The sequence below is a fragment of the Lytechinus pictus genome, chromosome 18 (assembly GCF_037042905.1).
Source record: "Lytechinus pictus isolate F3 Inbred chromosome 18, Lp3.0, whole genome shotgun sequence".
Classification (NCBI taxonomy): domain Eukaryota; kingdom Metazoa; phylum Echinodermata; class Echinoidea; order Temnopleuroida; family Toxopneustidae; genus Lytechinus; species Lytechinus pictus.
Window position 1 is genome coordinate 24600850 of NC_087262.1, and position 17057 is coordinate 24617906.

Here is a 17057-nt window from a genome sequence, read left to right on the forward strand (position 1 = left end):
CAGAAAATAATATCATATTTTACAATTTTCTTTTTTTTTCCTGGGGGGGGGGGGGGGTCATAGCCTATTAAAAGCCCCGGCCCCTCCCATCTGAGAACTAATCCATATAATACAGGGCGGAAGAGTGGAAGTGTGGTGGTGGTGTTATTGTAGCGGTTCTGGGGAGCATTTGTCAGTCATTTTATCCGATAAGTCCCTGTTTTATCTAACAGTTATACTTTGCTTCTCAGCCAATCAAAATCAAGGAAAGTTGTCAAATCCGAAAACTTGCAGGACGAAAATGCTGATCCAATCCAAAGGTCATTTGATATAGCGCTTTTCCCTTTCGGTTACAAAGCGGTGCAAAAAAAGGTGTACTTGGACTTGCGAATGTGAGTACCTCCACGCCTGTCCCTAAAATGTCCTTCATAGCAGAGGACACAACAAAAGGTATTTGTTTGGTGGTATTACATCTCAGTGCTAGCAACTGGGACCTGCTATATTTCAATGACTGTGTCCGGTCACTGTATCCTGCTGATGTTACATGATAATAGCTCAGTCGGTAGAGCGGGGGTTTCGGATTCCGGTGACCCGGGTTCGATTCCCAAGTGGTGCGCTTGTGCCCTTTGGTAAGGCATTTATCCTCATTACTAGGTCCCTCGGAGAGGACCTTAAGCCGTCGGTCCCCTGGTTGCTTGCTCACAGGCATTCGTGCTTTCTCAGCAGTCAGGTAAAAAAACCTCGGTATAACGGTATAATCCTCAATAAGCATATCAAAGCAACTCATGAGGGGTAAAATATGCATTGTGATGTGTACAGATAACAGAAAACATGGAACATAGAGCCAAACTTGTAGAAAAATAAACATCATAAAATTCACCAAGAAGATCACAATTGTCGCTTCAATCCTGTCCAGGGATTGGACCCCAACATAAGCAAGACATGATCCAAACATAGACGTGTGAAATACAGAAAACCGGCCCCAAAACAGATGCAGTTTTTGGAGCAAAATTGTGTGTGTGTGTGTGTGTGTGTGGGTGTGTGTGTGTGTGTGGCAGCAGCAAGGCAGCCCCCCCCCCCCCTGACTGTCGCCTTCAGATGGTTGTGTGTTCGAATCCCTCTGCGGCAGGAGCGTCCTTTGGCAAAGCAGCAACCAAAAATTTGCCACTCGACTCTGCCAAGGTGTTGAATGGGTACTCGGTTTTAACTACACATTCAGCGGTTTTTACATAGGGCCAAAACGAGGGACCAAATCCCAAATGTAGGGATGAATTTCTACACCATAAACATAACTTGAATTTAGGGTTTAACTTAAAGAATTGGGTAATAACTTTAGGCATGACTAGAGAGACGAGAATAAGAGCAAAATCATAGAGGTCTCAGACAGTATGATCAAATAAATCAAATTATATTTGCTTTGTTCCCCCAGAAAAATGTATTATTTTGAACCTACAAAATGGTATACAGGACACTGCATTATTACCTTTTAATCTGATTTGAAAAATGGCTTGTCGTACATTTCTTCAGCATTTGGCTTTCCATACGTCGCTTTGTTTTGATTTGCACAAGTGTTGAACTTAGTGAAACCAAACAAGAAAAATGAAGGAGTTCTTTTTCGTATTGATTGTTGCCCTGTTCTGGACTGCTTTTGCAGCAGACCCTCAATTTATGATCGGTGTAGGAAAGGCTGATATAACTGGCCCCGCAGCTGATGTAAATATGGTAAGATACGTGATCATTTCTTGACGAAAAATAGAAGTGTTCGTACGGCTCGGTGTCGATATTTGTGTGCCGGAACTCTGGCGTGGGTATACCTTGTTGTACCGCCCAATTTCCCTGTTCTTGGTATTGACTAGACAGCTGGCAGCCGTCTGTTTCGAGGAGTTTTTTAACATTTTATTTTTTTTTTAATTTCTCCTCATACACAGACGGCTCGCTAGCGTGCAGCCACCATTAGGGGACTTGCAATGCAAAATCCCCCCGTCGGGGCTCTTCAATTTTTGTCTTTAATGAGTAAAAATTTTGAAAATTCACGCGACCAAAATGCAAATTGATATTCCCTCTTGGCATCAATTGCCAAAAAACGGAGAAAAATCAAGTTAAAAGGAACAAAAACAGTGACTTACCTCGGCTGTCGCGCAAATTCACTTCCCCGTTTTATCCGATCTTAAGTACATAAACATATGGCCATTGAGTCCCCTGTACAGATCGCGCTAGAACTTCGGTCTCTGTATTTGGTGAGTGAAGCCAACGGAGTTCAGCTGAACAACCAACATAACAGAGACCGAAGCTTTTGGTCTAGGTATTGACTAGACCAAAAGCTTCAGTCTCTGTATTTTGGTTGTTCCGCTGAACTACGTTGGCTCCACTCACCATACATAGACTGAAGGGGATGGGGCCCCGTACCTACAGCCAACGTATAGTGAACTAGCGTTTTATAGATCGCGATTTAAAACTGTTTTTTAAGCAAAATTGAAAGTTTCATGGTTTCCATTATCAGGGAAATATAAATAACTTAAGTAATTGCATACCTTGGGCCGGAGTTATTGAAAAAATCCTCTGGATGATTGAGAAATCTGTCATCTAAGACATTTTCACCTGACCTGACGGTTTTTCTTGCAAGTTGCCATCTTGAATGACGTCATTATCGTATTAACTTAATGTCTCGAATCGATATATCGCAATTATAACTAGTACTAGTACTAGTATAACTAGTATCGTTTATCTTCGGTTTCGTTCGCATATGGAGCAGATCGTATAATATCGATATCACATTCGTGATTGTTGACGTTCGTTTGTAAATATTTTATAGTTTGGCTGCCATTTTGACCATTTTTATCGTGTTCAACCCAATTAAACATCGGTAAAGTATATTTTTCATGCCTTTTTCATCTATATCGTTTAAAGTATTCAAATGTTAAAATATCAAGTTTTAAAAGTTTGTTGTTTATACATCCTTAGATTGTAAATTCGATGTGTAAAATTACATCAAACTTTGGACTGTGAATTGACAAAAGGGAGGGAATGAGAACACATGCGAGCCCACACGTACACCCTACCGTCGGTAAATGGGGATTACAGTAAAATGTCAGAAATTGTTGAATAAATCCCCAGAAACGACGGTTATTCCTGTCTAGGTATTGACTACCGTGTCGCGGCGCGGTTCCAGCTTTCAAGTTTAACTTCTATTGTGAACTTGTTGCACAGGTTTCCATGGTCCTGGGAAGCGGGGTGCTTGTCAAATTTCTTGGGGCCATAGTGACCTACATTTCATAGTGAAACCTTTTTTTTTTGCTTGTCAAATTTCTCGGGGATCAAAATGACTTTCATTTTGAGGTGAAAACTTTTTTTTTTTTGCTTTTCAAATTTACTTCAGCACCCCCCCCCCCCCAGCCAAACAAATGTTCTCATGGCAGTGCAGGTTTCATAACAATTTGTCAGGTAAATTGTAACTATTGTTAGAGAAGATACTAAGGGAAGATCGAACACTGGCAATTTTTTTAAACGCTCGATTAACGCCACTCACACAACATGCGAGGTTAGTATACTAACCTCGCACAACGCATGTGATTTCATAGTGCATTTTGACGTTTTCATTCATCACACGAATGTGAGGGACTAAAACACGCCAAACCTTTTAATATTTTTCCACTATGTTAATCTTGATCGTATGATTTAAGTTCATTGTAAAAAGGAATTGGAAATTATTTATAAAAGTGTTTTTATCGCTTACCTCCAAATCTCAACCACGATACTTCGTTCGATCCGTCCTTCATACTGCGGTGGAAATTACGCAAACAACAATCGAAATGCGAATTTTTCCTATCGAACAGTCTAGATTCAAGTCGCCGGCGCATAATAGGAAATTGTACCAAAAATCAACAGGTTGCATGTCACGTATAATCGCTGATGGCGCTACATCATAAAATAACGCTGAACAGCGAAAAAAATGCGGAGCGCCTAGAACGCAGCCAGCAGTACAGCTGATCTGACGTAAACGACGTAAACAAGCAAGTTTATTCAATAATATCGCGCGCCCTCTCTGTGCGTATAGAGAGAACCAGCGAATCGGGGCCATGCCTGCTTCGACATCAAGAAAAATCATCGATATAAAGTACCAGAAAGACAGAGGAATTGAAATTGGCTTCATATCGTTTTGTAAGTTTCATATCCAAAGCTTATCTGATCTTAAATCCATATATATTGCTAATTAAAAATATATAGCCCGAAAGGCATTGCAAGTGCCGTGCAAGTGGTTATCCTGTGGACGGCGGCGGTAATGTACCCATAGGTGGATTAACGCTCATGGGGAAGGGACCCACAAGCGTTGAGTAAGTAAACCTTCGCTCATTGGCACTCTGCTGTGTATAAAATTAGAGAGGGGATTTGGGAGAGGGCACAAGGGCGGCGCATGGGAATAATTCCACCTTTTATCACCCAGAAATCAGAAAATATATTCATCTCTAATTTAAGAAACAAAGATTGAAGAAGAAAAATCTTAAAAGGTGCAAATCGTCTATTTCTTCACCCCTCCACCATTTCTCTCATATGTTTGGTACACAACCATATTGCGATACGCAAAGTTAAAAAAAGGTTGTTACTTACTCAACGCTGTGGGGCGCTCTTCCTGAGCGTTTCATTGCATGCTCTATGTACATGTACTGTCCGATCTTCCCCTTGTAAGTTGTAGTATATTTCCTGCATTAAACTGGTTGAGTGTAATTTTAGTGTACAACTATAGAGGCAATGGATTTGATAGAGGCTAAAAATATTTGGATCAAGATAATAATATTCCGAGGCTGAGAGAGTGAGAGTAAGACTCTTGAGAGGAGGAAAGAAGTAGGAGGAAAGTGTTAATTTTTTACTTCTATTCATCTTTGTTTTACTGCTTTCTCATTTGTTATACCCACCACAAGAATATGGATTTTTTTTCTACGAGTATCAGACTTGTAAATAAATATATTTTGTACAATTTTCAGATTTTGTGATTGAATAAACAAAATAAATAAAAAACAAAGAAAAAAAATTGTAATTTCCATGTCAATAACCTTTCAATAACCATGCAAAAAATAATCAGATGGCCTTTTTTATGTTTTTGTACACTTTGGAAAAAAAGTGAAATATACTTATACAGTAATCACTTTTTTATTTTAACACCCCCCCCCCCTGGATTTGAGACCAGAGTAATGAGTACCGGTAATGAGAGTTTCAACAGATCCTCAACATCTAGCATCTCATTCAGTGAACACCAAACTTCCTCTATCCATGGTTTCCAATTGTTATATGAATCTCCCCTGAAATTCAATAATAAACCAAATTATGTACAGTAATGCTTTAGTAATTCAATCTGCCTATTTAACGTTGTTTTAACATATAAACAGTTCATTGTTTATTTTCCTAAAGATGATATAAAAATAATGTTGAATCTAAAGAAATGAAACTCCAAGTCTCCATATCATATCTCCCATTGGACTTTCATTTCTTCGATAGTGTATTATATTCTTTTGTGGTAAACAATATGTAAAACAGTGTGATACATGTAGATATCCTATTGATTAAAAATCAAATATTTTGATAAATTGTTCATTTAATTAACATAACTTGAAGTTGAAATAACATGAAAGTGTACTTGGGCGAAAAGAAATGCATGAGCCAATTATCTCTGAACAATATTGAATTATATCACGTTGCCAAAATGCCAGACGTGTTTTCTAATCCACCATTTGTGATGATGGTGCATATTGAATGTCTGTATCTGCTAGCCTAGTATCTGCTGTAGTCTGTAGCTTCATCTAAACATGTTACATTTGATCTTCATTATTGAAATAAGAAAATAAGAATAATTAAAATGGTGATTGCCTCTTAATCTGATAAACACTGAACTTTGGCACCCATTATCAAGTTTAAGCAAACAAATAGATAAGATATTGAACACTGTGAGTAACAGTTTAAAGGAATATAGGAGATTGGTCAAATCTGAAGCTGAATAACATGAGTTTTGAGATTATGTAAGTGAAAGTTTGAAGGAAATTCAGTTGGAAATTAGAAATTAAGAAAGTTTTAGATGATTATGTCAGTTAGCAAATTTGAATTTTGTGTACTCTATCTTCTTGCCCACTGACTTGTTCAAAATTGTACTTAGCAAAGTGGCCCCTTTTCTTAAAAAATATTCCCAATACATGCATAGCAGTTACTTGTTACTTAATTTGTCAAACCTCTATGGTGATTTTTTTTTTCATTATGAAAATGAAGGTTTCTTGCTTACAAGTGTGTACGAATCAAATGGGAGGCTGGTGTGTCTTAAACTATTAAAAGGGTAGTTTGATATCAATAGACCTTTGTACCCAAACAGTAATTAAGAGAGTCACTCCACCCTTCGTTCTTGTGTTTACAAATACTCAAGGAATCTCTTGAAATTAGTTACTTCATTTATCAGTTCATGTAGATAATTAGAATGGAATAGAATGGAATAGAATATTTCTCTTGTTTATAAAAGATTGTTGCCAGAGTTTTGATGATTCTGGAAATGGTGCTGAATAGTACTTATTAATAAATTTGCAATTATTTTGTAATGTTGCATGGTTATGATATATGATGATATATTTCTTTGTTACTGAAGTATTAAAGGTGAAACTGGTATCATTGGAAAGCTTCATTATTCCTCTTTACAATGATTTGCCATTTATTGTGATTATGTAATCATGAAATGTACAATTACCCTGAATAAAGAGCAAAGTCAGAAGTGAAATGTTGCAAAATGCATTGTTTTCTAACCAGTCTCCATTTCCTTAGAATTCTGCCCAGGATGCAGGTGACAGTGAATGTTTGGGTGTCTTCGTTAGTGTGTCATTGAGGTTGAAAGGAGTAGTTTGTGTTGTTGAAGAGATGTGTATCAACTGTTTGCATTATTAAGTGTTTGCTTGAAGTGACAGCTTTCATAAATTTAAAATGTTCAGCAACAATGAAAGTTATAAAACTAACATTCTCATCTTTCGTATATTCAACATCTTAAAGCTTTTTGAAATGACAGGGTTCTTATTCCAAACACATTCAATCCATTACTTTGAGAATACACCATGTGTGGACTTTCACGCATCAGTACATCAACATCATTCAAACTCAGTCCATCTTTGAAACAATTGGAAATTCACGATTCAAAACAACAAATTTGCAGTGTTCATTTAATTTATGACATTGCTGCTTATTTGTCAAGTCTGTGCATTCCATGATAACATTAGCATTACAAATGACACACCATTGTAAAGAGGAATACTTATGTTTTCCAATGATACCATATTCACATGTGATGATAGCACACTCAAACTTGAGTTGCAGAACTGAGGGGTTTATGCTGTCTAATCTAAAACTGATTACAGGTACATGTACATCTTTAGTCAGTAATCACATACAAATGTTAACCTCACATACAAATGAAACCAGGTTATCTCCATTTACAATGTTTTACTTAATTTATTATAGCTTCTTCCTTACATATTGTGAACAAAATCGTTAATATAATAACTTAATAGCTTACTATTAATCCAAGGAGTAATGTTGTTCTGATAAAAAAATTAATGAGGGACATTTCAACGTCACATTGTCATATTGATTTTTAATTTATATTCTAAAGTTTCCATACAAAACAACTTTTTCTTCAGGAAGAGACTTCCAGTCTTTTAACATACACACATAATAAAGTTCTCACATTATTCATTATAATTAGCTTTGAAGAACAACTTAATTAATTTCTATAATGTATAATGTGGAGGAGCCGTGGTGTAGTGGTTGTGACTCTCGCCTTGTAAACAGAGTGTCGTGTGTTCGAATCCCACCGCGGTCTGATGTCCTTTGGCAAGGCATTAATCCACACTTTGCCACTCTTGACCCAGGTGCTAAATGGGTACCCGGTAGGATGTGAAAGTCATTGTAGCTTGTCCAGTACTGTGTGCGCCTCACCGGCGACTGACTGGAATACTCCCCAGGGAATGGAGGATGTGCACACATTGTGTGCGGGAATGACTGATTGAATCCGATGACCGGGGTAATAATATATATGTAAAGCGCTTAGACACGTCGTTCCAATATAGTAAGCGCTGTATAAAAGCGGATTATTATTATTATTATTATTACTTGATTTGTAATCACAAGTCTTTGTTTTTGTACTTTTTATCTTAGATGGGTTTCGCCCACCCTGATCAGAGAACCTCAGGAATCCACACTCGTCTTTACAGTAGAGCATACATAACCTGCGAGATTGCTGATCAAGACAATTGCAATGTGTTTGTCAGCGCAGACATCGCCATGGGATGCACTGCTATCAATCTTGATGTAAGTTTTACTTTGCTAAGTTTAAAGATGATACAGATATGTTTCAGGGGGAGGTGCCGTGGGGGGGGGGGGTGGAGGGGAATTTACCATCTTCCCCCTGCCCAATGATATTTCAAATGATCCAAAAGAAACAAGTATGAAAAAAGAGGGCTGGGTTGTAAAACGATATAACATTGCCAAATTTTATTGAAAATATACCTCATTTTTTGTCCTCTGTTGCCCGCCCCCCACTATCAAAATGCAATTCTGTTACCACCTACATGATTGTATACTGTTTAACCAAATACCACAAAATTATATAATTTTTTGTAATTAATAAAGGTGAGATAATATCAACATTTGAATAATGCAGGTTTCGTGTGTGAATAGTGCTTAATTCAATGCATTCCTGGGAATGACCTTATAACAATGACAAGCTTTAGGCATTTGAAGGGCACTTTTTTGCTTGGTGTTATGATTTCGACTTTGATTATTCATATGAAATGACGTTTCATTTGTTCGCAGTTGATAAACAATCAATCAAAGACGGATTAAAAAAAATTAAATACAGGAACTGTTGCTAAATGACAACTTGTCCATCCATCATATTTACCAGAATTAATCTCTTTCAAATGTTGTAGGTATTTGATCAGCTGAGGGGTCTGTATGGTGAGCGTTACAATGAAAAGAATGTTGTACTGAGTGGGACACACACTCATTCTGGACCTGGTGGATACCTACAGTACCTGACCTTCACATTCACCTCACTAGGATTCGTCAATGACAGCCATGATGTCATCATTACCGGGGTCGTTCAGGTTAGTCAGGAAGATTGTTCTATAATAGTAATAATGATAAAATGCAACTTTTATATATAACGCTTATTTTAAGTGTTGCATACTATTACCCTGGCTTTTTCTAGGATATCCTGGACAAGAAGTTTTGTCCTACCGGGACACCCATTTACTACACCTGGGGGAAGAGTGGCAAATGTAGATAAACACCTTGCCAAAGGACGTGAGTGCTGAGATGGGAATTGAACCCTGGGGCTTGTGGTTCAAAGCTCAGAGACTTGTCCATTGATCCATGCCACCTCAATTGCAACTTGGTCTGCACCCACTGTGTCTTATTTGTGAATGCAGTGGATGAACAATAGCTTGCAGTTCCTAAATCCAAGAAATCATGGGGGATCGGTCATTTGCACATGCTGGACCTTCTTTGTGGAATCAGTTTTCTATATTCCATCCGTAATATTTCAAATATCGATTGTTTCAAAATTGCTCTAAAATCCCATTTGTTTAAAATTGCCTTCAAGTAGTTTCATCTCATTGTCATGATTGTGTTTATTTTATCCTTTGTCCTTTTCCGCTCCATGTAATCTTTCTTATATCCTTTTCTCAGTACCTTGAGCATATGATCAATGTGGATTTGGCGCTTTAGAAATACTCAATGTCCTTATTATTATTATAGGGCATTCTAATTCCAGCTAATTTATTCACCCACTTTTCACAATCAATTGTGTTTGATGTTTAGAATTCAGTTTGCTATTTTGCATGAATCAAGTGCTGCTATGTCGGGGAACCCACTAAGATTTTCATGCTTGAGGGTTGTAGATTTGAGAATAAACGACCTTTGCTTGCTCAGGTTATATGTGCAAACTGGTTTATCTAGACTACCAACCCTCGGGAGCATCTGAAATAAGTCGCTCAAGTTGCCTATAAGCATTATTTCTCATTTTTTATTATAGAGTATCGCAAATGCACATGATAACATGGTACCAGGCAACGTGTATGTTAACAGAGGTGATCTGTTCTTTAGTAACATAAACAGAAGTCCTACCGCATATCTTAATAATCCCGAAGAGGAGAAGAGCAAGTAAGTACCTGGGGTGGTATTCTGAGATCCATTTTATCTCAGATAAAATAAAATATTTTATCTCCGTTAAAATCACTGAGATAAAATACCCTTAAAATCTCTATGAATTGGTATTCTGAGAACAATTTTATCTTCATTTTATCTCTGTAAGACACACCTATTTTTTAATCAATATCCAATTAGAAACGCGCTTTTATAGCTCTCTCATATCACTCGACCAATGGAAATCCATTCCGCTAGGAGGTGTGGCAAAGAAGTGAGATTGCATCAATTTATTGACTTCAAATACGCTTGCACTATACACTTGCTCGTCTTTCAGAGATTTCTTTTTAACAAAACTGACAATACTCTTTTTTTCGAAGTCTATTTCGCATCTTTTCAAGCATCATTTCAAAGACAATCTTAGTCAAGAAAAGTCATATGAAATTCTTCCCGATTGTACAGGAATAACTTAAAGGTGTTGTTCTCAATGAATATATAATTTTTCTTCATTTTCATGTCAATTTGTGGAGTTAATTCATGTAGAAATATTGACAAAATCAACGTCGCGGAGATAAAATAGCCCCTATCCTCTTTTAAGTTTATTTTATTTTTTCTTCAAAGTAACTTGGGCGCAAGCACATCATCCGCGTTGCAATGTCCAGATACGCGATGGGTAAGTCTACGCAGCCACTGCTCTGTTGCGTATCATCATAGATACGCAAGATAAAATGTATACGCAAGATAAAATTTTAAATTTTATCTGAGAGATAAAATGTAATCTCAGAATACCAATTTCATTTTAAGAGATAAAATAAAATATTTTAAAGATAAAATGACCTCAGAATACCACCCCTGTATTTTGTATTTTATCTCATTGGTGCTAGAAGGATGTTAAAAATAGTCTGTAACACATCTAGTTAACATCTATTTGACTTTAAAAAGTTCTTTTAATATCAATATAAGCCCCTGCTTACCTTATTATTAATCCTGAAGATGAGGAAAAGAAGGGAATAAGCCTCTTACATATTTTGACTGTTTGGTGCTAGAAGGGCTTTCATGCATGTAGGTAACACCTTTTAAGCCATAATGAGTTGTTTAGTAACATCAATAGAAGCCAAACCACCAAGACCTCAATAATCAAGAAGACAGGAAGAGCAAGAAAGTTAATTCATCCTATATTTTCTGTTAGGCGCTAGAAGGACATTAATACAAACACCTGAATGGTCAATGTATGCCTGGATCTGACCTGGAGTCAAGACACTAGCCCGGACAAGATGTTGGCCAAGACAGCTTATTGATAACTTTCATGATTGATATGTTGCTCACTGCTTTTACATCGGAGTTTGAATTTAATGTTCTGATGTTTGTGTCTTTTGTTATGACAGATACCTCAACAACACAGATACCAGAATGACTGTAGCCAAGTTTGTTGATGAAAATGACAATGGCTTGGGACTTATAAGGTGAGTAATCAAAGAATTGAATTTATTTATTTATCTTAACATTTAGCATGAAAATGTTACAAACTCAAAATGTTGCTTTCATTTCAAACTTGCATTCTTTAATTTCATTGAAACTTTGTTTTCATTGGCTGCCATAGCAACATAGCCTGCCATAGCAACAAACATTTGATAAAATAATGCATTGATAAAAGTAAGTGAAAAGGATGGTAATGAATCTTTTGTTGTACTTTCAGGCAGATAGTCAGTGAAATTGATTTCTTTAGTATCATAAAGTGATATAAGTAGTGAGAATGTTTATTTTACTCTGTTTTATGGGAAATGCAACAGATTGGACAAAATTGTTTGATCAGTAACATGAATTCTAAGGGAGTGTGTTCACACTTATGATACCCCTTTTCATTTTCCATTCGTATAATCCAGCTGGTTTGCTGTTCATCCAGTGAGTATGAACAACACCAATCATCTGATCAGCAGTGATAATAAAGGCTATGCCTCTTACCTTGCTGAAAAGGAGTTTGGATCGGGCTTTGTGGCAGCGTTTCCGAATAGCAACCAGGGAGACGTTTCTCCTAATCTGAACGGACCCAAGTGTGTTGACACTGGAGAGCCATGTGAGATGGAGACAAGTACCTGTAACGGAAGAGTAAGTACTGCACCCCTACTGAGGACCACAACTAGGGGGATTCTGGGTGTTCATGTGAACCCCTTCATACTAATAATTATGAAAATATTGACCATATTTGTATTTGATGATATATCTGGCACATTCTAGCTTTGTGTTTAACTATTTTTGTTGACAGAAACCTGATTTTTTACAAGGTGACCCCTCCCCCCTTTCAAACGGATTGATACAGGCTTGTGACTGATAGGAATATGGATGTGCCTTACCAACACCCTAACCCTTCCTATCTTTCTTTCTCTCTCTCTCGCTCTGTCATACTCTTTCCATTTCAAATGTTTTTAATTTCTTTTATGCATTCTCAGCCCCCCCCCCCCCCGCCCGCCACATCATTAACCAATCAAAGTCAATATTTTCATAACTGATATCAACCAACCCTCATAAAATGTGATGAAATTTATTTTATTCAATTAAAATTTGACTCCCCAAAAAAAAACCTGAAAAAAAAAAAATGTAGTTACCGATCATTCCTAATTTTCATAATATTTTCTACTTTGTATTTTTGAAAAAAAGTTGATAAAATGGTGAATAGAGAAATGGATAATTGCCTATATGTCATAAGGAGAGGACACTTGTGTCCAACCTCCACAATATGACCGTCTCTTGATGAAATATCCATTGTACATGAATAGTAATTGGTGTTTTTCCATTATTATTATTATCATCATCATCATTATCACACCCGAGTCAACCCAAGAGGACATACAATCAATTCTCGCAACCAATTGTCACACCCAAGTAACTCAAGAGGACATAAAAATGAAATAATTACATGAACAATAAAAATACAGTTCAAAGAATTTATTAAAACTGTATTCAGGTTCTTGTAGAACAATGATTCAATGGCGTTGTTTCAGAGTACAAATAACATATGGAATAAAAGTCTTTGAAAGAACAAACAAGGTAACCCACTTTATACAGTGATATAATCACTCCAGTTCAATATTAATCGATACTGACGAATCGTTAAACAGTTACATCATTCGACGATGGATCTGTCTTCCCTCTGACTCTCTTTACAAGTCTTGTCCATAGCGGGATTTGACAGTCATAATCATGGTGGAGCCGGAGCCGGGAGTGGGACCGGAACGGCTACTGGAACGGCGGTTGGAACCAAACTCAGAACCAGAATTGGAACAACCAGTGGAACGACCAGTGGAATTGGAATCGGAACCCATAGTTTGACGTCTGTGACTAAAGGCAGGAAATCATCAGGAAGGCCTCATTACATTATGATTCAATCTATCCCTAACAGTTTTGACTGAAAACAAACTAAATGTAAGCTATCTTGCTTAATCCTTACAGAAAAATCTGCTTAAAAGTAACGATACTTAAACTTAACCTTAAACTGCCCTGCTTAAGAAATCCGCGCCAACATTTTCTGAACCTGGTATAGACTCAATATGGAACCTGTATGGTTGAAAAGCAAGGGACCACCTCATGATCCTACTATTTGTCAACTTAGACTGATTGAGGTAGACTAGAGGTTTGTGGTCCGTCTCCAGTATGAACTCTCGTCCATCTAAGTATACCTGGAACTTGCTGATTCCCCATACAATCGCAAGACATTCGCGTTCGATCGCTGAGTACGCTTGCTCTCGTGGAAGTAACTTCCTGCTGGCATATGCGACAGGGCATTTTCCTTCTTCTTTCTCTTGAAGGAGAACTGCTCCGATACCTGTTGCTGAGGCATCAGTGCGGATGATGAATGGCTTAGCAACGTCAGCTAAGCAAGGGATTGGAGCTGTCGACAAACAGTCTTTCAAGTGCTGAAATGCTTTCTTCTCTGCTTCACTCCAAATGAGCTTGTTTGGTTGACGGCCTTTCGTCTTGTCAGTCAGAGGGGTGGCGATTGATGCAAAATTCGGGATGAATTTTCGGTAGAAGCTCACCATCCCAATGAAAGATCTCATCTGCTTCTTGGTCTCTGGTAGTGGAGCATCGCGTACCTTCTCCACCTTATCTTGCATCGGTTGAAGCTTGTCCTCTCCCACGATGTGACCTAGAAATTCAATCTGGTTACATCCTATTTGACACTTACTTGGTCGTGCCGTCAAACCAGATGTACGAATTCTGTCGAAAAATTCTCTCAGAACACGAAGATGCTCCTCCCATGTTCTAGTATGGATGAGTATGTCATCCAAGTAATTGTGAACGCTGGACATACCAGTGAGTAGTGACCTCATAACTCGACTAAATGTTGCCGGCGCATTCACAAGGCCGAATGGCATCCTACGAAATTGGTATAGCCCGCTCGGACTACGGAAAGCGGTCTTTTCCTTAGCATCATTTGACAAGGGGATTTGCCAATACCCTTTGGATAAATCCACTTTCGAGAAGTATCTACACCCTGTAAGACTCGAGAAAATCTCATCGGTATTGGGAATAGGTTCCGCATCGAACACTGTAACTCGATTCAACCGACGAAAATCCACGCAGAATCGATTAGTCCCATCAGATTTCTTTACTAACACGATCGGTGAAGAATAGGGAGACTCAGATTGCTCGATAACGTCCATATCTAGCATCTTCTTGACTTCTTCTTCGATTGTGTTCCTGCGAGCATGGGGTGTAGGATATGGTCGCTGACGCACAGGTTCGTCTGTAGTCAACTTGAGTGAATGAGTGCCTATCTTGCACTCTCCTGGAAGATCAGTAAGGACCTCCTTGTAATCCTGTAACAAAGACTTTACCTCACACTTCTGTTCTCGAGATAAGTTCAAGCATACCGAGACATCTTCAATTGTCTCTGTCGCTTCTAGCGGAGGGAGTTGAATACCAAGTGACTTCGGTTTCTCCAAAACAGGACTTTCTCCATCATCGTCATCCTCAGTGACAACAGTAGCTTGAGCTCCGATCTCTGGATCTTCCCTGTTAGTAGAAGACTCTTCACGTTCGTCGTCTTCATCTCTGCTGATATAACGCTTCAACAGATTAGCATGGAAAGTCTTAAGCTTTCCGTTGATGTCCAACCTATAATCCTGATCACTGAGTTTGTGCATAACAGTGAACGGACCTTTCCACTGTACTAACAATTTGTTGTGTTCAGTGGGTAACAACAACAAGACTTGATCTCCGACCTGAAATCTTCTCTCCCTACTCTTCAAGTTGTAGTACTTTGAAATTCTTTCCATCGACTTCTTCAGCTCTTGCTGTGCTACTTCCAATGTCGATTCTAGTCGTTCCCTCAGCTCGACTACATACTGGTAGGTTGATTTCAATTCCTCATTCTGTTGCTTACCAGTCCAAAGTTCCTTAAGAATCATTAAGGGTCCTCTGACGGTACGTCCGTACAGGAGCTCGAACGGTGAGAAACCCATTGAAGCATCTGGAGCCTCTCTGTAGGCGAACAAAATAGGAGCAAGATACCGATCCCAATCAGAGGGACGGTCTGAACAAATTCTACGGAGGATTTTCTTCAACGTGCCATTAAACCGCTCGACAAGCCCGTTGCAGGCAGGGTGATATGGGGTCGTGGTCATTCGCTTTATAGAAAGCAACTTCCCAATATCTCTCATAAGATCAGAGGTAAACTGGGTACCCTGATCTGACAAAATCTCCTGTGGTACACCGACTCTGGAGAATATCTGAACAAGTGCCTCTGCAACTGTAGTTGTCTCTATGTTGGGCACAGTCGACTACTGTAAGAATATACCTATTCTTCCGTGAAGTGATTGGCTGTATTGGTCCAAATCAACAGCAATCCTCTTAAAAGGAACGTCGATAACTGGCATCTTACCAAGAGGAACACGAGGGACTCTGCCCTTGCTGATGGTTCGTTGGCAGATGTCACATGACTGACAAAATCTACTTACATCGGCCTGTAAACCTGGCCAAAAGAAACTCAACATTATCTTATCCGACGTCTTCTTGACACCTTGGTGTCCGCCCATGATTCCTTCATGTGCTAACTTCATAACAGCTTTCCGATATGGCTTCAGCACAACAAGCTGTACAACCTGGTTTCCATCCGCAACACTGTTCGGTTGAAATACTCTATGCAGCAAACCATCCTGTAAGAGAAAAGTAGAATTTTTCCTATCTGTCTTACTGTCATCCTCCGACTCAGCAAGCTCTCTTGCCTTCTTGAGTGTGGGATCTGCTAACTGTGCTTCCTTGATATCTTCAGGGGAAACGTCTGGAATGGGAGACATAACCTTCAGCGGAGTCTGCTTTCGCTCAGCAGCTTTCACTTGTGACCTCGTCTCAACTGCCATCCCGACTTCAGATGAAGGGTTAACTATACCATCACGGTCTGAATCTAAAATTCCCCATTTCGGATTTGGCGCATCTGGTGGAAGAACATTCTGGATATTTCCTAGAATAACATCAAACACTGGAGCTTTCATACACAAAGCTACAACGCATCCTACATAAAAAGGACAATCAAGATGAATCTTAGCAGTAGGATACCAACGTGCAGTACCATCGATGAGAATACAGAGCTTGTATTTCCCTGTCATCTGCTCCTTATTGACTAGTCTCTTCCGAATCACAACACAAGTACACCCTGTGTCTCTAAGAACAGAAACTGTCTCAGAATTAACAGTTCCATTAGTAACAGGCATTAGTGAGCGTAACTTACTTTTACAAGTCGCACATAACTCTAGAATTCTCTTCTTCCTTTGTTTCCTTGAAGGTCTAGCCTGCTCCATGCCTGTGGCAGACATCATGACAAACAGCCCACTCTCGATCTGAGACATGCTAATGTCAGCATCTAAAACTTTGGGAGAAGAACATGTAGGACATGAAAAACATAAGTCTCTACTCGC

At 38.6% G+C, this 17057-nt stretch overlaps 1 protein-coding gene across 4 annotated transcripts in view; it reads left to right on the forward strand.

Moving 5' to 3' along the window:
• The first annotated feature begins 1127 nt into the window (after nt 1–1127).
• LOC129282054 (uncharacterized) overlaps nt 1128–17057 on the forward strand; it is a 32692-nt gene continuing 16762 nt past the window's right edge. For 2 of the 4 annotated variants that reach the window (XR_010296518.1, XM_064113371.1), the window contains exons 1-6: nt 1128–1701; nt 8155–8307; nt 8928–9104; nt 10034–10161; nt 11529–11606; nt 12027–12249. Coding sequence is in view for 2 of the 4 variants with exons in the window: in XM_064113371.1 (XP_063969441.1) it covers nt 1579–1701; nt 8155–8307; nt 8928–9104; nt 10034–10161; nt 11529–11606; nt 12027–12249 (882 nt within the window). In the remaining 2 variants the exon portion in view is untranslated. The remainder of the gene's footprint in view (nt 1702–8154; nt 8308–8927; nt 9105–10033; nt 10162–11528; nt 11607–12026; nt 12250–17057) is intronic. The other 2 variants (XR_010296517.1, XM_064113370.1) reach the window with 1 other exon arrangement.